At 42.8% G+C, this 22,397-nt stretch overlaps 1 protein-coding gene and 1 long non-coding RNA gene across 6 annotated transcripts in view; one reads left to right on the top strand and one right to left on the bottom strand.

Annotated features, from left to right (window-relative positions):
- LOC130356698 (uncharacterized) overlaps positions 1-13,112 on the top strand; it is a 74,046-nt gene extending 60,934 nt beyond the window's left edge. Inside the window, exon 3 of the long non-coding RNA XR_008888968.1 lies at positions 13,014-13,112. This is a non-coding gene — a long non-coding RNA (uncharacterized LOC130356698). The remainder of the gene's footprint in view (positions 1-13,013) is intronic.
- TSPOAP1 (TSPO associated protein 1) overlaps positions 1-22,397 on the bottom strand; it is a 224,871-nt gene that overhangs the window by 19,170 nt on the left and 183,304 nt on the right. For all 5 annotated transcript variants that reach the window (XM_056558563.1, XM_056558562.1, XM_056558564.1 and 2 more), the window contains 7 exons: positions 21,818-22,378; positions 14,909-15,172; positions 13,032-13,214; positions 11,208-12,251; positions 4,420-4,525; positions 3,870-4,063; positions 3,574-3,742 (listed from right to left, as the gene is read on the bottom strand). In XM_056558563.1, coding sequence (XP_056414538.1) covers positions 3,574-3,742; positions 3,870-4,063; positions 4,420-4,525; positions 11,208-12,251; positions 13,032-13,214; positions 14,909-15,172; positions 21,818-22,378 — 2,521 coding nt within the window. The remainder of the gene's footprint in view (positions 1-3,573; positions 3,743-3,869; positions 4,064-4,419; positions 4,526-11,207; positions 12,252-13,031; positions 13,215-14,908; positions 15,173-21,817; positions 22,379-22,397) is intronic.

The raw sequence follows: 22,397 nt of genomic DNA, 5'->3' as shown, positions 1-22,397 counted from the left end.
TGTCCAGCATTAACTATTTAGACTTTGTGATCAAAATTGAAAGAATTTGGGTAGTTTGGATGCCTGTAGACTTTACCCAGAGCGGCCTTATTAATATACGATCATAAAAAGTAGATCTATGTTACCCCAAATTTAACATGAGTGAAGCAGTGGGCAAAAGCTAGTACTTTACATTGTAGCAGAGGGTCATTTCTTCAGTGTCACATGAAAAGAGAGAAGAAAATATTTACAAAAATGTGAAGGGGGTACTAATTTATAGAAACTGTACATTTTTTTACTTTGGTGCTGTATTGTAGCTTACAAAACAGTTTTAGTTCTTGCCAGATTTACAGAGTGGGTCTGTCAGTCTGTCTTCCCTACAGTCTATGAATGACTGCTTTGCGTGTGTGTTTCACAACTCACTTTAGGAATCTGACAAGAATTAAGGTTGGATTCTTTGTTACAATGCTAAAAAGAGGAATAAGCTATAGATCATCATGGCCCGTGGCCTCCCCTCTTTTCTATGCTGCTCCATCTGTACCTGCTGACAGAAAGACTAACAAACAATACTGTTTAGGAATTTAAATATTTAGCACAATTCCTTTAATAGCTAAGCACACATCTCTTCAAAATAATGCAAAGCTTGTTCATAATGCACAAGAATATGGCCACGATTATCCCTCCTGATCGGTATACAGATGTTAGCTGCTGCCAGACGCCTCTGATGGTGGCTTATTGACATGAATTAATAAATTGATCAGGCATGTGGAAAACCAACCCCCTGATCATCACCGCCCCTAAGTGGAAAGTTGAGAGATCTGCACACAGGTTAGGCTGGGTTCACACCACGTTTTTGCAATACATTCCCTGTATACATTTTCACTTTGAAAACCGTACGGAACCATCCGTATTAAACCATATGCATTGACTCTCCATTGAAGACCGTATGCCAAAAGATGCATCATGTTGTGTCCGTTTTGCATCCTGTACGGTTTTGTCAGTTTTTTTCCCGTACCCAAAACAGTAGCCTACCACAGTTTTTGGTCTGGATGAAAAACCGTATTGAAACGTATACGTGTTATTTTTAACATGGGAGTCAATCGGAACGTACACAACCGTATATGCGTACGGTTCTATCCGGTTCTCAACATACGTTTTTTGACTTTGCACAGTTTTTTTCTTGGAATATCAGTCAAACAAGTGAAACTTTATTCATAATAAGATCTAACATCTTATTCCCTATCCTATTTGGATAGGGGATAAGATGTTTACAGCAGAGTACCCCTTTAAGGCCAATCTCTATTCATTAATCTGATTTTGCATAATGTAAACCAATAAAAAACCCAGGCTTCCAACCCGATATACACACACTGCGCATTCTGCTATTCACACACCAAATCTCAATTGTTTAACAGTAGCGAAACAAAACACATGCAAAAAGTATGAAAAGGCAAGGGAAAAAAATTGGTAAAACATGAAAAACTATAGTTTGTTTTCTTTTGCAAAAAATAAAATTCTTAAAAATTGTATGTACAGTGTTCTCTCTTGCTGCATTTGTAATTTTGCACTCTACAAAAAATAAAATATATAGTAAATTTCCACATTAGTAAACAGAATGAAAGCAAATAAATACTGATGATTTACACATTCTGTACCAAGAGATCAGTGTACTATGGGAGCGCAGATGACTTACAGCTAAGGGCTGGTTTACTTAGGTTAGTTATCCTTACTATATGATAGTTTCTTACTGATCATTGTTGGCTAGTTTATTAACAATTATTTTGTTTATTGTTGATCCACATCAGAACCGCTGCCCCATTTCAGAGAATTTATAGTTAAAACTTTGTCTGGGAATGGGGCTCAGAGACCTCAGGAGGTTCACTAATTGTGACCGACACATCCCTCAATTTGGTTCAAATTAAACTAATAACTGGTTCCTTTTAGCAATTTACACAGAGCCAGACTATAAACTGAACTCCCAATATTTATATAAAATGTTACATAGAATAAAATAAAGAATATATTTAACACAACAATTAGCAATGACAATGTTACAGAACATGTGCAATGTAAAGCACTGAATCTAATATGTAGATTAAACATTTACACATAGATGTATGAATAATTTTGGTATTGGGGGTAGTACGCTTTGGTTATTCCTAACTTGTTAGTGATCATCTTGCTGTTGCGGGACTATTCTAAGTGTCCCCTTGCTGGGCCTCCAACAACCAGCTGCAATCTTTAAAGAAACCTCACAAAGTTTTTTGCAGCGCCCCTGCAGGAGGAGCTATGCAGGTGTCTTTACAAATCAGTAGACAGTCTGTGTAAGACTGGACTATATGGGTCCTCCATACAGACAGATGTACTTTCTAACCATTCTCCACTCTAGTCTGAGGATCCTGAAGAAAAAAAAACCTCCTATACCAGGGCAGAATTCTCTAATAGGGTGTATAAACTCCCTGACCAGTGGCATCCAGTCACAAGATCACTTTCTCTGCCTCTTTTATTGCTGGTCAGTGGTAATGACCACTGGTGGCTTATGCCAAAGCCTCTAGTGGTCAGTGTGTCACAAGTCAATTCAACCGCAATGTCTCAGCCCCTCTTTCCACCTCTAGAAACTAATGAGTAGTTTACTCTCAGAGGATTCAATGTGCCGGGGGCTCTGTAAACCTATGTGATCAGTCAGAAGTAAGCAGGTGATACTTTATGTACTGCCCACTTACCTCTGCCCAATGCACATGTTTTCTGGTCTAGGCACAGAGTGCATAAAGCATCCCTGGCTAACATAAGCAGGGATGCCTTTTGTTAATACATGTTAGGCAGAAAAACCCTTACGAAAGGAACTTCTTTGTTACGCAAATGATACATTGCCTAAAGAGGACCACAATACTATGTAACAATGTTTTATAATACTTTTGTTCCTTTTCTGCAAAATGACTACAGTTATAAATTGTTTAAGGTGGGACTTCATTTATGCATATGAAAGTAAAACTATTATATGTCAGAGAAGTAATATAATAGTAATATAAGTCCCAAAATGCAAAACACCCTCACAAAGCTTAACAAATCCTGAATTTTAGAACAAAAAAAATTAAAAATTTAAAAATAAAACAGGGAGAATTTATTAAGTATTTTACATGTCTTTTGGTGTGTATAAAAGTTGCAAATTTGGCAATGTTTTTGTGCAGATATATGAACCCCAAAAAGGTGGGGAGCATCCATTTACGGCTAGAGCACTACTGTAGCCCCTGCATTAGATATTTAGATACCACAATGACTATCCATAAGTAACCTGCATCATATTAAAATCAATAATTACTGATCTGAATGCCGCCGAAGCATTCGGGCGGCATCACACGAGACCGTACATCCCATTCAGTGACATGTTTCCTGCCTACTGGTCCTTTCTAGGGTTCATGGGTATTCAAGAGTGGGTAGTTTATAACTGGGAGAGTCTCTGTTTTTGTATGATTACTATTGAGAAAATTGTTGTGGTTTATAATAGTGTAGAGTCAGTTTTTGTAGGTTCTAAATTGCACCACATGGTTTTCATTTGGTAGATCTGAGAAACATGGATGAGAACACAATGCTTACCCAAGTCAATAAGTAGAGAAGCTGAAGTCATGTGACCCTGTCTCAAAAGCTGCATTTTATCTTCTTCATTCTCAATATGTAATTCTGATACCATGTTGCATGGGATGTAGCCAGTACTTTCTGCATATTTGCCCTGATAGAAGCCATCAGAATCTTTGTCGCCAAAGACCTGCAAAGAATTTTAGTTTTTATTTGATTTTATTTCATACAAGTTTGCAGGAAGGACATTATTTGCTCCTTATTATAGTTTTAGAATCTGTCAATTTATAGCTAGATTTAGTAAATTTTTGAGATACCTGCAAAATCTGTCCCTCTTTAAACTGAAGTTCTTCCATGTATGCCTCAGGATTAGGTGACATAGTCTCTGGATCATAATCAAAAAGGGCTACAAATAACCTTACAGAATCAGCTTCCTGTTCTTTTACGGGACAGTCTCTATCTTCTAATATTTTTTCTTGAGAGCACTCTGGCTGGGTAGAATATGCAGCATCTAAAAGAAACGACACAACTTGTTAAACTACTCTAAAATAAAGCCACAATTAGCACAATTAACCATTTTATTTTTTTTCCAAGGGTATGTTTGCATGGCAGAATGGCTGCCTGGAAAATTTCCATAGACCGCAGTGCATTTTTGAGCGGATTCTGCCAATGGAACTGACATGTCAATTCTTTCTACAGAGACTGGAATCAGGATTACCGTGGCTTTCCGCCATATGTAGAATGCAGCAGAATCCCATCAAAAACTATTCTGCTGCAGCAGAATTTCTAAGTGGAATTTTTCCTACAGATTCTGCTTGAAAATTCCACTGTGTAAACACAGCCTGAAGAAGATCACTAAAAATGTACCTGACTCAGAGTCTGAAATCAGGTGACTTGAGCTCTTTCTGTCTGATGATATGTATCTGGTAGGACTGAGCTGCAACTGCACCTTTGAATCTTGAATAAAATCCTCCTATGGAGAAAAAAAAAAAAAAAAGGAAAAAAAAAAAAAAAAAAGTGTAAGCAAAAGGTTGTTTTCTCTTGAAATAAATAATGAACAAATCATGTCACACAGCCAAGCGGAGACTAAGCAGCACACAAAACTAAAATGTTTCAGGGAACCAGGAGGCCATACAATACTCCCCTTTATCATTTACATCAATCAGGTTTATTTATGAGAGCCAAGTTAACATATGATTTAGAAGTTCTAGATTTGTGATTTATAAAATAAAATGATAATATTTAGTCTTATTTGTCTTGCATGTTGTGGAAGTTGAATAAGTAACCAGTGGAGGGACACTGCACAGTTTACATTAGTTATGCCAATACACATTAGATGCCTAATCTGTTATCAAACAGTTCACAGGATATCATCCATCCATGTGTAACTAATGGAAAAGAACATTCACTTAAAAACACAGGGAATACAGTGCACATCTAACCTTTTTTTTTTCCTTGTTGCCTTTCAAGAGCCGTAACTTTTTAATTTTATTTTTCCTGTTGACAAACCCAAATGAGGGTATGTTTTTTTCTGGGACAAGTTATATTTTTTTTATGGAATCATTTTGGGGTATATATGATTTTTGTTAACTACTTTTCTATCTTTTTTGGGAGGAAGATTAACAAAATACAGCAATTCTGGAGTGGGATAAATAATGAAATAATTTTATAATTCAGATAGTTACAGGATTGACAACAAATATGTGCATTTTTTATTTCCTATGTTTAACCTCTTCAGGACCCATGACGTATGCATACGTCTTCACACCCTGGGTCTTAAGGACCCATGACGTATGCATACGTCATGTCTTTTCCTGGTCTCCGCCGCTCACCCGGTGGAGATCGGAAGCGGATCCCTGCTGAAATCCTTCAGCAGAGATCCAGGGCAAACGCCGAGGGGGGGAAATCGCCCTTGCGATCTGCGGCGATACCGGGCTGATCGGGTCTCTGGGACCCGACCGCCCGGTAATTTCGCATGATCCAGGCTATCACAGACAGCCAGGACCATGCTAAAGTATAGGAGCGAGGTGGCAAGCCTGCCACCTCCTCCTATACCCTGCGATCTTTCGGTTAGTTAACCGACCAATCGCAGGAGGGGGGTCGGTTACTTCCTCCCGTCCTGCCCGGCCCATGAAAGTCCGGAGAGGACGGGAGGAAGACCGGAGGACGCGGCGGGGGACGGGGGAGTGCTGGGGACCAGCCCCGGTGTACTTACCTCGTCCCTGAAGACCCGGATCCCGGCGAGGAAGATGGCGGCGGCGGCGACAGGTGAGTAGATCTTCAGCAGCGGTCGGGCCCTTTACAGCAATGCACGTCGCCGTAAAGCGACATGCATTGCTGTAATAGGACCCTGTAAACTACAACTCCCAGCATGCCCAGACAGCCCTTGGCGCCTGGGCATGCTGGGAGTTGCAGTTTTGCAACATCTGGAGGTCCACAGTTTGGAGACCACTGTGCCCTTCCAGATGTTGCAAAACTACACATTCTCAGCATGCCCTTACTGTCCAGGCATGCTGGGAGTTGTAGTTCTGTAACATCTGGCCCTTCAGATGTTGCAGAACTACAACTCCCAGCATGCCTGGACAGTTTTGGCATACTGGGAGTTGTAGTTTTGCAACATCTGGAAGGGCACAGATTGGGAACCACTGTATTAGTGGTCTGCAAACTGTAGTCCTCCAGATGTTGCAAACTACAACTCCAAGCATGCTGGGAGTTGTAGTTCGGCAACATCTGGCTCTAAAGATGTTGCCGAACTACTACTCCCAGCATGCCTGAGAATGTTTGGGAGTTGTGGTTTTGCAACAACAGGAGGCACACTGGTTGGGAAACATTGTCTGTGTGTTTCCCAACCCGTGTGCCTCCAGCTGTTGCAAAACTATAACTACCAGCATGCACTGATAGACTGTGCATGCTGGGAGTTGTAGTTTTGCAACAGCTGGAGGTCCCCCCCTTGTGAATGTACAGGGTACATTCACATGGACAGGGGGCTTACAGCGAGTATCAGGCTGCAGTTTGCGATGCAGCTAGTTTTGCGCGGCAGCTCAAACTCGCAGCGGGAAAATCGCTGTAACCCCCCCGCCCGTGTGACTGTACCCTAAAAACACTACACTACACTAACACAAAATAAAATAAAAAGTAAAAAACAGTACATATACACATACCCCTACACAGCCCCCCTCCCCTCCCCAATAAAAATGAAAAACGTCTGGTACGCCACTGTTTTCAAAATGGAGCCTCCAGCTGTTGCAAAACAACAACTCCCAGTATTGCCGGACAGCCGTTGACTGTCCAAGCATGCTGGGAGTTTTGCAACAGCTGGAGGCACCCTGTTTGGGAATCACTGGCGTAGAATACCCCTATGTCCACCCCAATGCAAATCCCTAATTCAGGCCTCAAATGCACATGGCGCTCTCACTTTGGAGCCCTGTCGTATTTCAAGGCAACAGTTTAGGGTCACATATGGGGTATCGCCGTACTCGGCAGAAATTGCCTAACAAATTTTGGGGGGCTTTTTCTCCTTTCACCCCTTATGAAAAGGTGAAATTGTGGTCTACACCAGCATGTTAGTGTAAAAAAATAAATTTTTTACACTAACATGCTGGTGTTGTCCTATACTTTTCATTTTGACAAGAGGTAAAAGGGAAAAAAGCCCCCCACAATTTGTAATGCAACTTCTCCCGACTACGGAGATACCCCATATGTGGGCGCAAAGTGCTCTGGGGGCGCACAACAAGGCTCAGAAGGGAGAGTGCACCATGTACATTTGAGGTGATTTGCACAGGGGTGGCTGATTGTTACAGCGGTTTTGACAAACGCAAAAAAAAAAAAAAAAAACACATGTGACCCCATTTCGGAAACTACACCCCTCACGGAATGTAATGAGGGGTGCAGTGAGAGTTTACACCCCACTGGTGTCTGACAGATCTTTGGAACAGTGGGCTGCGCAAATTAAAAATTTTGTACAGCCCACTGTTCCAAAGATCTGACAGACACCAGTGGGGGGTAAATGCTCACTGTACCCCTTGTTACGTTCCTCAAGGGGTCTAGTTTCCAAAATGGTATGCCATGTGGGTGTTATTTTGCTGTCCTGGCACCATAGGGGCTTCCTAAATGCGACATGCCCCCGAGCAAAATTTGCTCTCAAAAAGCCAAATATGACTCCTTCTCTTCTGAGCATTGTAGTTTGCCCATAGTGCGCTTCAGGTCAACTTATGGGGTACCTCCATACTCAGAAGAGATGGGGTTACAAATTTTGGGGGGTATTTTCTGCTATTAACCCTTGCAAAAATGTGAAATTTGGGGGGGAAACACACATTTTAGTGAACATTTTTTATTTTTTTTTACGTATGCAAAAGTCGTGAAACCCCTGTGGGGTATTAAGGCTCACTTTATTCCTTGTTACGTTCCTCAAGGAGTCTAGTTTCCAAAATGGTATGGCATGTGGGTATTTTTTGTTGTCCTGGCACCATAGGGGCTTCCTAAATGCGACATGCCCACGAGCAAAATTTGCTCTCAAAAAGCCAAATATGACTCCTTCTCTTCTGAGCATTGTAGTTCGCCCATAGTGCACTTCATGTCAACTTATGGGGTACCTCCATACTCAGAAGAGATAGGGTTACAAATTTTGGGGGCTATTTTCTGCTATTAACCCTTGCAAAAATGTGAAATTTGGGGGGAAGCACACATTTTATTGAAATTTTTTTAAATTTTTTTTACATATGCAAAAGTCGTGAAACACCTGTGGGGTATTAAGGCTCACTTTATTCCTTGTTATGTTCCTCAAGGGGTCTAGTTTCCAAAATGGTATGCCATGTGGTTTTTTTTTTTGCTGTTCTGGCACCATAGGGGCTTCCTAAATGCAACATGCCCCCCAAAAACCATTTCAGAAAAACGTACGCTCCAAAATCCCCTTGTCGCTCCTTCCCTTCTGAGCTCTCTACTGCGCCCGCCGAACACTTTACATAGACATATGAGATATGTGCTTAGTCGAGAGAAATTTGGCTACAAATAGAAGTATACATTTTCTCCTTTTACCCCTTCTAAAAATTCAAAAATTGGGTCTACAAGAACATGCGAGTGTAAAAAATGGAAATTGTGAATTTTCTCCTTCACTTTGCTGCTATTCCTGTGAAACACCTAAAGGGTTAAAATGCTGTCTGAATGTCATTTTGAATATTTTGGGGGGTGCAGTTTTTATAATGGGGTCATTTGTGGGGTATTTCTAAGATGAAGACCCTTCAAATCCACTTCAAACCTGAACTGGTCCCTGAAAAATTGTGATTTTGGAAATTTTGTGAAAAATTGGAAAATTGCTGCTGAACTTTGAAGCCCTCTGGTGTCTTCCAAAAGTAAAAACTCGTCAATTTTATGATGCAAATATAAAGTAGACATATTGTATATGTGAATAAAATAAAATAATATTTGGAATATCCATTTTCATTACAAGCAGAGAGCTTCAAAGTTAGAAAAATGCAAAATTTTCAAATTTTTCATCAAATTTTGGGATTTTTCACCAAGAAAGGATGCAAGTTACCAAAAAGTTTTACCACCAAGTTAAAGTAGAATATGTCACGAAAAAACAATCTCGGAATCTGAATGATAACTAATAGCATTCCAGAGTTATTAATGTTTAAAGTGACAGTGGTCAGATGTGCAAAAAATGGCCGGGTCCTAAGGTGTAAAATGGCTGGGTCCTTAAGGGGTTAAAGGGGTACTCCGGTGGAAAACTTTATTTTTATTTTTTAAATCAACTGGTGCCAGAAAGTTAAACAGATTTGTAAATTACTTCTGTTAAAAAATATTAATCCTTCCAGTACTTATTAGCTGCTGAATACTACAGAGGAAATTCTTTTCTTTTTTGGAACACAGTGCTCTCTGCTGACATCACGAGCACAGTGCTCTTTGCTGACATCTCTGTCCATTTTAGCAACTGTCCAGAGCAGCATATTTTTGTTATGGTGATTTTCTCTGGACAGTTCTTAAAATGGACAGAGATGTCAGCAGAGAGCACTGTGTTCCAAAAAGAAAATAATTTCCTCTTTAGTATTCAGAAGCTAATAAGTACTGGAAGGATTAACATTTAAAAAAAAAAAAAAAAGTTTTCCACCGGAGTACCCCTTTTAATATATATATAAGAAAAATATATATCTTGTAAGGGGGATATGTGTATTTTTTATTTGTGTGTGTGTGCAGGTTTAACATAAGAAATTAGAATTTGCAAGACTATACTTTTTGCTAGTTCCACAAGGGGATCATTCATATAATACAGTGATCCCTCAACTTACAATGGCCTCAACATACAATAGTTTCAACATACAATGGTCTTTTCTGGACCATTGTAAGTTGAAACAAGACTCAACATACAATGTTACGGACCGTCAATGGTGGAAGATCTGACCAATCAGAATGGGCAATTTACTGGTAAAACCCCTGTATTACTGAAGTGTATGCACTGACTGATGTCTGGTAGCACCCCCTACAGTACAGGGAGGTATTACATGTTCTGTACACTTTACCTGTACTAGGGTTAGCTGCTCCTTTGGACACCAAGTGAGGGCGGCTCCATGTTATTTTTTTAGGACATTTTGTTTACTGTAAAGGACCCGGAATAAGCTCCTGTCCTCTGCATAGACCAGTGTTTCCCAAGCAGGGAGCCCCCAGCTGTTGCAAAACTACAACTCCCAGCATGCCCGGACAGCCTTTGGCTGTCCGGGCATGCTGGGAGTTGTAGTTTTGCAACAGCTGGAGGCTCTCTGCTTGGGAAACACTGACATAGACCATGATTTACAGCTCCCAGCAGATCTTTATTACTTTTATATGTAAGGATTTGCTTAATCTATATTAGTTATCTACTTATTTTTCTTTAATCCTCACTTTTTCCTATTTTTGGATGACATTTTGGGCCTTTAGAACAAATTACCAGGTTTCCATAGAGTTCTGGTCTCAACATACAATGGTTTCAACATACAATATTAATTGGTTCCAGGATGACCATTGTAACTTGAGGGACCACTGTACACTAATACAGTCAAAATAAAGCTGAAAGACCACCTATCTGGCCCTGTCTGAGGCACAGCTCGGTAGGTGCAAATACATGCCCTTCCTGGGGGCCTGCTGTCATAGAAACACATGGTGTTAACTCGTTTCAATAGGGTGACAAATGCATTTTACCACAGCATTTGAGGGGTGGAGCTACATGGATTGAAGGTTTGATCCTGGTATTGGAGGTGGAGCCCTGCTGTCATGCAACATCTGAGCTTCCATGATATTCAGCACAGGAGATCAGTGCCAGGCTTTTTCTATCCCATCAACAAAAGACATATTGTGGTCAATTATACTGGAAATCCAAAGGATTAATATACGTATGACTTCACATAAATAATAACGGCTAGCTTTGTAACTTTTTTGATACAGAATATTGTTGGCTTAATGGTTCTTATTACATCACTAATAAAGCACCTAATGCAAGGCAATCAGTCACCGCAAAAGCTCTGAAAGTTCTCTCTCAGCCACCTGGCTTTTCATAACTTCTAGAAAGCAAACAAGGAAGGCATGGTACTAACAAAGCTACAGCCACTACACACGGCATCTAGCAACCAGAATGGAAAGTAAGCAGCAAAGCACATCATTGTAAGCACTGGGGATTCAAACATCACCTTTCCATCACACTGCCATCGAACGGATCGCATACTTCTATTTGCTGCTCTGGTAACTGGATCATCTTTATTGCAGCTAAGCTGAGCTAATCCAGCGTGAGGAAGGGATGCAGTTCCCTTAAGATGTGCGTTCTGTTCTTTCATTGGTCTCTTCACATAATTTTTCCTTCTTGTATGCTGTATAGGCTCAGAGTAACCAGAGCTTTCACTCCAACCTTCCTTGTCAGTCTGGGAGCCATCTTCCCAAAGATCAGCTTTAGGCCGGCTAGTAGTAGGAGCTGGAAATGATGGCTCATCCTCATCTTCTGTATCATATTCTACATCAATTTCTAAATGCCTACTGCTGAACGAACTAAGAGCTTTCGGTTTGCAATTTGTGGAGCCAAGCAGTCGTCGCCTTTGAGGATTTCTAGATGGTTTATTCTTTAAGCTTTGGTGATTTGCTTGGGAGGTGTCTCGAGCTGTACCACAAGACACTGACTCTTTAACTTTGTAGGATTTAGAGTTGTAAAACCCACTTTGATTAGAATTTTGGGACATTCGGCTGCAGTGTTCTCGGCTATCATTCTGCTTTTTCCGGTTGGGCTCTGTGAAGCAGCAAGTTCTATCAGTATCATAGCTGTTCCTTTTAGTTTTCCACATCTGGGTTTCAGAGACTGGAGGCATTACATCTGATGGGGCTTGATAAACACAACCCTTTAATTTTGGACAAAAATCCTCATCAAGAAAGACACTGTCTTCCCCACATTCCATTTTCTTGTTGTTCACAGTACCCACTTTGATCGGTGTCTCTGTGGGGAAGTTTGAGCAACTTACAGGACCCAGTTTTGAGGAGAAGTCCTTATGGGAGTTTCCATACTGATACTTCATGTTACAGCGTAGATTTTTAGAAACAATATGGGGGGAGGGAGATGCCTCTTCTTCATCCTCTTCCTCAGTCACCTCTGGGATGCTAAATAATTTCTTACTGCAATGTTTCTGTAAAGGTAGATCCAAAATCTTTTCAAGAATTTCCTCATCGCTGTCTGTTTCACAACAGTCCAACTACATAAATTTTTAAAGGGAATCAAAAAGCAAAATCATGTAATGTAAAAGTGGTGAAAACAATGGAAATGTACAAAAACTGGGGAATATATTAAAGTTAATGAAGTCCTTGTCTCTACCCGTCCTTTGCAACTGACCTTTAACAGGCAACTTACACCTACAGTGTTACTGTATTTGCCCGATTTTAAGACAATCAGGAGAAAAGTCCTGAAAAAAACAACCTTGTCTTATAATCAAAGTTGTTTTAAATTTGGTGCTTAAGAGCTTCACTGGCAAAATGTATTACATACCTACCATGTTGTGGCGGCCCCGCTCCTTTTCGGTAGCTCCCATGTGCACCTCCCAGCAGTGCCTAGAGCTGGGAGGAAGTGACATTAAGTGAAAGATTATTTCCTCCCAGCACTCGGCCCTGCTGGGAGGTGCTCACTGGAGCCAGGTACAGCAGATATACATGAAATATATTCCTCCCCATGTTATATCCAATTCTCTCCATTTCATAGTGAATATGGAATGAGGGGGCATGGAATGAAGTCTGACATTCAGGACTTTTGTTTTTTTCTTTAAATAAGATCAAAAGTCTTTTTTTTATTGGAGCATTGGAGTGTTATAATCAGGTTGTCTTAAAATCAAGCAACCACTGTAACTAGTGCAGTCACAAAGTATTTACGTGTTTAACATGATTTATGTCAGTTACTTATTTTTATTAGCATTTTTTTTTTTTTTAACACAGTCTAACTATATTTTTATAATGTTTTGAACTAGATGGCTTGTATAACATACCTTCACAGAACAGTCTCCACTTGTGCTTGTTGATGGCTGTCCCCATTTTTTGGCACTGGGAATAACATTGCAATCTTCTTCGTCCACATCCTCCTCTTCCTCCAAGATATCGGAAAGATTAGAACTTCGGCTGTGATCAAGATGTACACTTGAATGTTTGTCCAACTGCAATTTGACTGTATCCTTAAAAAAACAAAACATAAAAATGTAAATTAATTACCGTAACTAATTAGAGGCACCATCCTTACCTTTAAATGTTATGATTTCTTTAAATGTGTAGTTGATGGCACATGTTTCCATGTGTTAAAAACTGTGAAATGCTCAATCCCAAAACAATTTCTTAAAGGGGTACTCCAGTGAATAACTTTTTTTTTTTTTAAATCAATTATAAATGGTGCCAGAAAGTTAAGCAGATTTGTAAATTACATCTATTAAAAAAATCTTAATCCTTCCTTTACTTATTAGCTGCTGAATACTAGTGGAAATTCTTTTTTTGAAACACAGAGCTGTCTGTTGACATCATGAGCACAGTGCTCTCTGCTGACATCTCTGTCCATTTTAGGAACTGCCCAGAACATCATATGTTTGCTATGGGGATTTCCTTTTACCAACATAGAAGATAATGGAAATAAAGCCGGCACTCACCATTCTTCTCAAAATTCTTGCTTTATTGTGCTTCACATGTGTTCAGGGGTAAGGAACAGACGTGGGGGGGATTACAAAGGCAACAAAAGCTCAGTTTCGTGGTGCTGTGAATGCACTTCCTCCGGCCCGGGCTGGAGGAAGTGCATTCACAGCACCACGAAACTGAGCTTTTGTCGCCTTTGTGATCCCCCCACGTCTGTTCCCTACCCCTGAACACATGTGAAGCACAATAAAGGAAGAATTTTGAGAAGAATGGTGAGTGCCGGCTTTGTTTCCATTATCTTCTATGTTGGACTACTATGATTACCTATCTTTAAGCCAGAGCACTACAATACACTCACCAGCGTTTCCCAGTACACTGTAGAGATCCCTCTACGTCCTCAGTGCCGTATGCACACCTAAGAGAGATTTCCTTTTACGCTGGCAGTTCCTAAAATGGACAGAGATGTCAGCAGAGAGCACTGTGCTCATGATGTCAGCAGACAGCTCTGTGTTTCAAACGGAAAAGAATTTCCACTGTAGTATTCAGCAGCTAATAAGTACAGGAAGGATTAAGATTTTTTTTATAGAAGTAATTTACAAATCTGTTTACCTTTCTGGCACCAGTTGATTTAAAAAAAACAAAAAAAAAAGTTTTCCCCCGGAGTACCCCTTTAACATAAAATAGCGTTGGTATTTTTTCATATTAAACTGCATGCTCTAGGTGACCGGGCACTGATATATCAGGCAAAGCCACAGCTTTCTCAAAAATCCAAGATTGTCAAAAATACTTTTGTTACATTAACAACAGACAAAGTCGCTTGTAATTATAGAAGATCTAATAATATTATATTACAGATTGCCATTTATGCAATTCCCTAATAAAGGGCTACACAGCGACTTTGGCAGGGACACTGGTCGCTGCCAAAGATTGCCCTGTTGAACTGCAGGGATTATGCTGCATTGCAGCCAGTGTAGGACTATGGAGTCATGCTGTGACTCGACCATGACCCAACAGTTGGAAGAAATTGATCTGAAATGGATTTCTTGCAGGTGTCAGGTTGCATTTGCAGCCACTTGCGGGTAACGGCACGACAACCATTCACCTACATTAGTTGTGATGCAACATGATTCTTGACGTGATCTATGGCCACGTGACGCATGTTGTGGCCAAAGTCCCTCTGTAGCCCTAGCCATATTACTATTTCAGCAACATTTCTGAAAACTGTCCTATGCTATCCTTGGATACGAACCTCTGTGTCATAACTGACAGTCATACTGGGCTCCTTTTTCTCATTTCTGTCAACTTCAAGAAAGTCTTCAATGGAGACTCCCCGGCAACTTAAGTTGGTTGTCTCAGCATCCTCTGGTAACTCAGTCTCTGGGCTTGAGCATTCTTCTTTGGCAGTTGTGTTTAATTCCAAACTATTCTCCTTGCACCAAGTTATTCCCATCGGTAGGGCACTGGTATTTACTTTGCTGTTTATTTCAGGTTCTTTGGTGTTTGGAATATTTTCCTAGAAAGTTTTACATATAGAGTACTGAATACTAAAATGGTGAAATAAAGTGAGCCCTTACAAGACACCATTACAGAATAAAACATTTTTTAACCCAAAGCAAGCAAAAACAATGAATATAGAAAGACTGGATTAGAAGGGTGGAGTACTAATAATTACCAGGTGAGCATACTGTGAGTCTTACAGAACTCCAAAATAGTAGGATAACACAAGTAAAAGTAGTAAGGTAGCAGAATGTCCTCTATGTTTCTGAATTACAGTTCTGTGGGAATCATATATTCATATCATATATTTATTATTTTCTGTACTTGTAATAGCATTAGTCTGGTTGCATATCAGTAAATACCAAAGGTGTTCTCTCTCTTGAAAACTTGACCAGTACTGCATTACTGAAGACTCAAGTTTAAAAACACTGAGATATGGCTATTTTGCCACTCTCTCCAGGGTGATATAAGAACTATAAAATGACAACAATAGAAAAAGAAAACTAAATAATGTGCTGCTGAAATGCTTTGCACAAAATATCATATGCAGAGAGAAACATACAAAATTACTCCACATTTGTGTTTAATTTTAAATCAGAAAATCGGAGTAATAAATTGAGAATTTAAAAAGTGTAGAGGTTGAACCCCCCCCTATTTTTTCTTTCTAGGGAGTCATTCCTTCTTAGGGGATCTTATGGAGCTCATGATACCTGCAGCTGGCCCCACTGCACTCTGTTCGGCCATTCTGATATTCCACGCCACAGTGTAGCTTCTCTCTGGCAGCATGTTGTCTGGGGCGGTGTGCCTGTCTGTACAGTCCAAAGCTTCTCTCTGGCCGCATGTTGTCTGCGGGCGGCGCGCCTCCCCATTTTTCTATTAGCGCTATCATGCGCTCCCGCAGCTCATGCAGACTGCGCTCTAGCGCACGGCCGGCAGTATTACTTGCGTTTTCGGCTGTCTCCGTGAGAGGGACGGCAAGCACGGCAGGGAATCATTTAATTTAGGCTGCAGTTGCTGCCTATTCGCAACACTTGACTCCGCCCTCTCACCGTTCCTCAGCGCTTGTGGTGGAACTCCCACCCCTCTTCGCCCCCACTGACCTGTTGTCATATGTTAGCGCACGCTCCGGTGCGCGCGCTTTAGGGGGTCATTTTCCAGGTGTCTCCCCCCTCTCATCCAATTAACTTCTTGTAGCCCCTCCTTATAGGTGGCTCAGCCTCTCTCTATCCCCCTCTCTCTCTCTCTCTCATCTCCTGCCTGGACTGAGTGGCTGCTCCTGATGTCTGCAGCCTGCTTCTTCTACCTAGACTGAGTGACTGCTCCTCCCAGCTGCAGCCTGCCTCTCCATCTGCGGGACACACGACCATTTTTTTTTTTGCTCCATTTTTTTCTGCTGACTTTTTCTGGGGACCCCAGACCCGAACAACCCCCCCCCCCCCTTCCAGTCAGGTGACTGCAGCCTTAGTCACTTATTACTCTTGTGTGGGCTGCAAAACCAAAATGCAAGGTGATTCTGCTGAATCAAGCTGTCCCGCCTGTACTACCGCATGCCCCAGCCCGCCTGGGCCTTCCATCCAGGATGATCCTCCAGAACGTGTGGTTTCTGCTTCCCCGCCGGAATGGGTCTCCTCCCTCTCGCAGTAAATTTCCAACCTGGCATGGGTCTTCCCGTGGATCCCTCCATTAAGGATCCGGCGGACAAGAGGATAGAGAATCTGGCCAAATTCGCCTTTGAAGCGGCGGGATCATCCTTGCTTCCTGCCTTTGCTTCTGCTTGGGTGTCCAAACTTTTTTCTGTTTGGGCCTCCCAGCTCCGCCAGGGCATTTTGTCTGGTGCCCCTTCAGAGGATTTGACGGATCTTGCACTTCAACTCTCCAATGCTGGAGACTACCTGTGATCTGCTTCCTTGGAGTGCGCCCGCTGTACGGCTTTGGATACAGGTAACTTGGTTGCGATTCGTCGCTCCATGTGACAAAGCTTGGGACGCCGATGCAGCTTCGAAGAAGTCTCTCACGGAACTTCCTTTCTCCAGTACCCGGCTCTTCGGAAAACGTCTGGACGAAATTATCTTTAAGGCTACTGGAGGTAAGAGTTCTCTTCTGGCGCCGAACAGATTCCTCCGTATAGATTCCCGCTAAAAAAGTCAACTTCCTTTTGGCCCTTTTGGTCCTTAACCTCGTGTTGTTCAATCAAGCCCTCGCAGGATCGGAAGGCCCTTCTTTCAAGGCGCATCCTTCCTGGAAGTTGGATGGCCATTTCGGCTGCTTTGCAGCCAATTCAGGTAACCATAAGCCTTTCTCCGCCTGAAGGGATGCCCCCACCCGGGAATTCTTTTCAGGTGGGAGGTCGTTTGTCCCTATTCCGGGACATTTGGTTAGCTCAGATACAGGATTCCTGGGTCCGAGATGTTGTTTCAGACGGCTATGAGATGGAGTTTGCTTCTTTTACCCCGGGATCGCTTTTTTCGATCCTGTCCTTCTTTGGCGGCGGCCTTTCGGGTCAAACCAGACCCTTCTCGCTCAGGGAGTGATCCGGTTCCTCTTGAGGAGCGTTTTTCAGGATTCTACTCAAATCTTTTTGTTATCCCCAAGAAGGGGGTGGGCTCTGTTCGCTCTATCCTGGATCTGAAGCTCCACAACCGCCACTTAGGGCTGGTTCACATAACGTTTTCTCCCATACGGGAGCGCATACGGCAGGGGAGAGCTAAAACCTCGTGCTCCCGTATGCATTTCTATGCGTTCCCGTATGTAATTAATTTCAATGAGCCGGCCGGAGTGAAACGTTTGGTCCGGTCGGCTCATTTTTTGCGCCGTGTGCGCTTTTTCCCCGGCCCTAAAACTGTGGTCAACCATGGTTTTAGGTCCGGTTGTAAAAGCGCATGAGCCGACCGAACGTTCCACTCCGGCCGGCTCATAGAAATGAATTACATACGGGAGCACATAGAAAGGCATACAGGAGCGCGATGTTTTAGCTCTCCCCTGCCGTATGCGCTCCCGTATGGGAGAAAACGTGATGTGAACCCACATTTTCGTGGCCCCGCATTGGTCCAGACACGCGTGATACGCTGAAGTCATTCGCCTCGTAGCCGACTTACCACTGAGTCTTCCAGTTCGTCCCGACCTGCTCTCTCAAGGTCCCCTTTGCCATCCCAATTTACTCTTGCATTATTTGATGGCGTGGCGGTTGAAACCGTGGTTCTAAGGGCCCAGGGATTTCTCCCCAGGTGATCCGCATGATGATCAGGGCTTGTAAGCCTTCTTCTGCAAAGATTTATCACCGTACTTTTTCGATGGTGTGAGTCTCAATCTTTCTCACCAGTCATTTTTTCCCTTCCGTGTCTTCTTTCCTTTTTACAGTCGGGCCTGGAGTAAGGCTTGGCCATCAGTTCTCTTAAAGGTCAGGTGTCTGCTATCTCTATTCTTTTACAGAGCCCCCTAGTATCCAACCCTTACATCCACACTTTTCTACAGGGCGTAGCTCATGCAGCTCTGTCGTACAGATTAACCACTCCTACGTGGGATCTGAACCTGGCACTCTGTGCATTACAAGGTGCTCCATTTGAGCCTCTCCCGGACGTTTCTTCTTGAGTCTTTTCCTGGAAGGTGGCTTTCCTTATTGCGGTCACTTCCATCTGGAGGGTTTCTGAGTTGGCAGCTCTCTCCTGCCATTCCCCCTTTCTGGTCCTGCACCAGGACCAGGTCGTTTTTAGACCAACCGCCTCCTTTTTACCTAAGGTGGTCTCCTCTTTTCACCTGAATGAGGAGATCGTCCTCCCGTCTTTTAGCCCAGCTCCCTCTCATCCCGAGGAGCGTTTTCTTCAAGGGGTATTCCTGCTTTAGACATTTCATAAGATGTCTGATCACGGGGGGCCCGCCGCTGGGACCCCCCGTGATCTCCCTGCAGCACCCGCATTATGTGTGGAGCTGCGTCCCCAGGCTCGGAAACCCCTAGTGACGTCACGGTTGTGACGTCATGAGGGGGAGCATGGAGTTACGTCACGTCTGAGCCTGGAGACGCGCCGCAGCGCCGCACATAACTCCCAGCGGCGGGCCCCCGGCGATCAGACATCTTATCCCCTATCCTTTCATTGTCTTGACGTGGTTCGGGCTGTTCGGATCTACCTTTCGGTCACTTCTCCATTTAGTCAGTGTGACTCCTCCTTTGTGCTTCCAGAGGGTCGTCGTAAGGAACTTCCAGCTTCAAAGGCGACCATTTTGCGGTGGATCCGTTAGGCCATATTGGAAGCCTACCGCTGCAGAGGGAAGACACTGCTTTTCTGGGTCACAGCTCATTCCACTCATTCTGTTGGGGCCTCCTGGGCTCTCAGCAATAGGGCCTCAGCCTTGCAATTCTGTAAGGCAGCCACCTGGTCATCCTTGCACACTATCACCAAGTTTTATGAGGTGCACTCTTTTGCATCTGCTGACGTTGGCTTGCGTCGCAAGGCCTTCCGCCTGATTTGCTTGGGTTCTCCTGATAGTTTTTTTTATGCTTACCGCAGAATCTCTTTCTCGGACGATCCTTTGGGGGGGGGGGGGGGCGCGTGGGGGGGGGGGGGGTTACAGCACTCGCCGATTTGTTATGGTTACTATGTTTCCGTTTTCTGTCCAGGGCGTAGTTCAGTTATTTTTGTCTGTGGTTTCCCTCGTATAGTTGCTGTTTTTTTTTTTTTTCCCTTCTCGGTCGGTCCTCTCCTGCTGCTTTGGGACTAAACGGATTAGCTTAGATTCAGTAGGTGAAGAATATCCTGCCAGTAGGGGCTGACTTTATTTTAGTTTGCCTAGTGTCAGCAAAATATTCCCACGGTCTGTGTCCCCCAATGGATCCTCCAAGAAAGAGATTTCATGGTACCGTATAAGACGACTTTTTAACCCCGAATTTTCTTCAGATCTTGTACGCCGGGTATTGAGGTCCGGGATAGGAAAACTTCTGATTATCTGCCCAGGCCGGCTCCCGTGTGTGGCTGCAGGCGGGGGCCGGTCAGAGCAAGTAAAAACTAATACTGTATACTAAAAACCAGGGTGCCTCCAGCTGTTGTGAAATTACAACTCCCAGCATGGCAAAGGCTGTCTGGGCATGATTAGAGTTGTAGTTTTACAACAGCTGGAGGCCCCCTGGTTTTTAGTAGACAGTATTAGTTTTTACCTGCTCTGGCCAGCCCCAGCCTGCAGCCATAGAGGCAGAGGAGCGCAGGACCAGGAGGACCGCAGGAGGACGCGCGCCGACCGGGGGCCTGGTGAGTGACCGGCCGTGCTATCTTAAGTGATCCGGTCACCGTCAACCTAATGTGGGGGGAGCAGTCAACCTAATGTGGGGGGAGCCGGCAACCTAATGTGGGGGGAGCCGGCAACCTAATGTGGGGGAACTATACTGCCTACCTAATGTGGGGGGAACTATACTGCCTACCTAATGTTGGGGGAACTATACTGCCTACCTAATGTGGGGGGAACTATACTGCCTACCTAATGTGGGGGGGGGAACTATACTGCCTACCTAATGTGGGGGGGAACTATACTGCCTACCTAATGTGGGGGGAACTACAAGGTACCGTACATGGCGGTAGGGGTAGTCTTATATGGCGAGTATATCCCAAACTCTATATTTTAACTGTAAAAGTTGGGGGTCGTCTTATACGCCAAGTCGTCTTATACGCCGGCATATACGGTAAGCATAAAAAAATCTACTTTTTTTTTAAATGACAATAAAAGTAGCAGGTCAGGCAGATGCACAGACAAGAGCCTTTAAGGCCTGACCGCCTCTCGACTGTATCTGCCCAACCTGCTCATTTTAATGGAATAAAGATGAAGTTTTAATGCTCCTAAAATTGGAGTAAGTGCCATCTCTACATTTTTTTTTTTTTTTTGTATGTTACCATAATTATAGCACATTTGTTTCAATTTCTCAAATCTTCATAGCAATCATTGGTTCATTTTTCTGCTACAGAACTCCAAATCCTGGGAACAGACATTGCTTTGAAGACAAATCTGTCACCAGGCTTATGCAGCCTATTGACATTGATTATAGTGATGTTTCATGTATTTGTAAATATGCTGTATAGAAACAACCATTTATCAATTGCAGCACTGGGCCCTCTCAGTGTCCTCAGTATATACTGTATGACAGATTTATCCATATGTAAAGTAATAGGTAGTAAGGTGTTAATCAACAACAGGAGGGCACATCTCATGAATACGAGGACTCCAGACTTGCATCGTGGTTGCATCGTGGTTGCATCGTGGTGCACCTGGGATTTAATGAAAACTTCCCTATAGTGACAAGTAAGTGACAACCCTCTAATCAGGGTGTCTGTGTGTTCAGACAAAGCAGCAGAATCCTGATGACAGATTGCATTTAAAACAAAATTAGCTATATGCCTTCAGCTGCTACTACAGACAGCATACTGCAATCTGTTTTATTACAGAGTAATAAATATCCAGTAAGCTCCTTTGTACCCTCTAGTGGCAGCTGCAGTAAAAGAAATTGAAGCTCCAATCACTATACAGATAAAGAATTTCATATCTAAAAAAAAAAATAATAATAATAATATATTATATATATATATATATATATATATATATATATATATATATATATAAAAGGGATTTTGGGCACTTACTTCAACTGCTTAAAACACGTGCATAGGTTTACCCAGCTACTTACTTGACTGTGTTCTTGTAGTGCTGTTACAGACTGTAGTGTGTGTTCAGTTCTGGCAACTTCAGGAACGGTGGAAGGGAAGTGGTTCTGTGCTCCTTGGCATGACAGGTGTACCTCAGCAGGCTCTGAACTGGAAGATCCTTGGCAGTAACCAGAGGAAGCACTAAGCGACGAGGCTCTAACTGGCAAAGAGTCTATGGAGTCACCCCTAATACAGTTCGTATAGATGGGGGAATTTGCTTGGGAAGCTGAGGCTGGCAGATTATGAAGCGAACAGGGAGATGATGTAGTAAGAGGCATAGAAGGAGACTTCTCACAATGAGAAGATAGGTTTTGCCCTGATGCTTGCTCACATATAAGGCTAGAGATAGAAAAGGTATGTGACAAGGAAGGACTGTCAGGGACTTTTAAAAAGGCAGAGGGTATATGAGCTGGCACAGAGTCCATGGATTCTCCACTTGGGGACATTGTTCTTACAGATATTTCCCGTGACACCTGCAGGAGTTGTAAGTGAGAAGTACCCACTAACACACTCCCAGCTGTTGGAGATGTAACTTCAAGTACCTAAAAAAACAAAAAAAAA

Source organism: Hyla sarda, chromosome 2 (assembly GCF_029499605.1).
Source record: "Hyla sarda isolate aHylSar1 chromosome 2, aHylSar1.hap1, whole genome shotgun sequence".
NCBI classification, from domain to species: domain Eukaryota; kingdom Metazoa; phylum Chordata; class Amphibia; order Anura; family Hylidae; genus Hyla; species Hyla sarda.
Note: the sequence above shows the minus strand (reverse complement) of the source record. Positions and strands in the feature narration are given on the sequence as shown.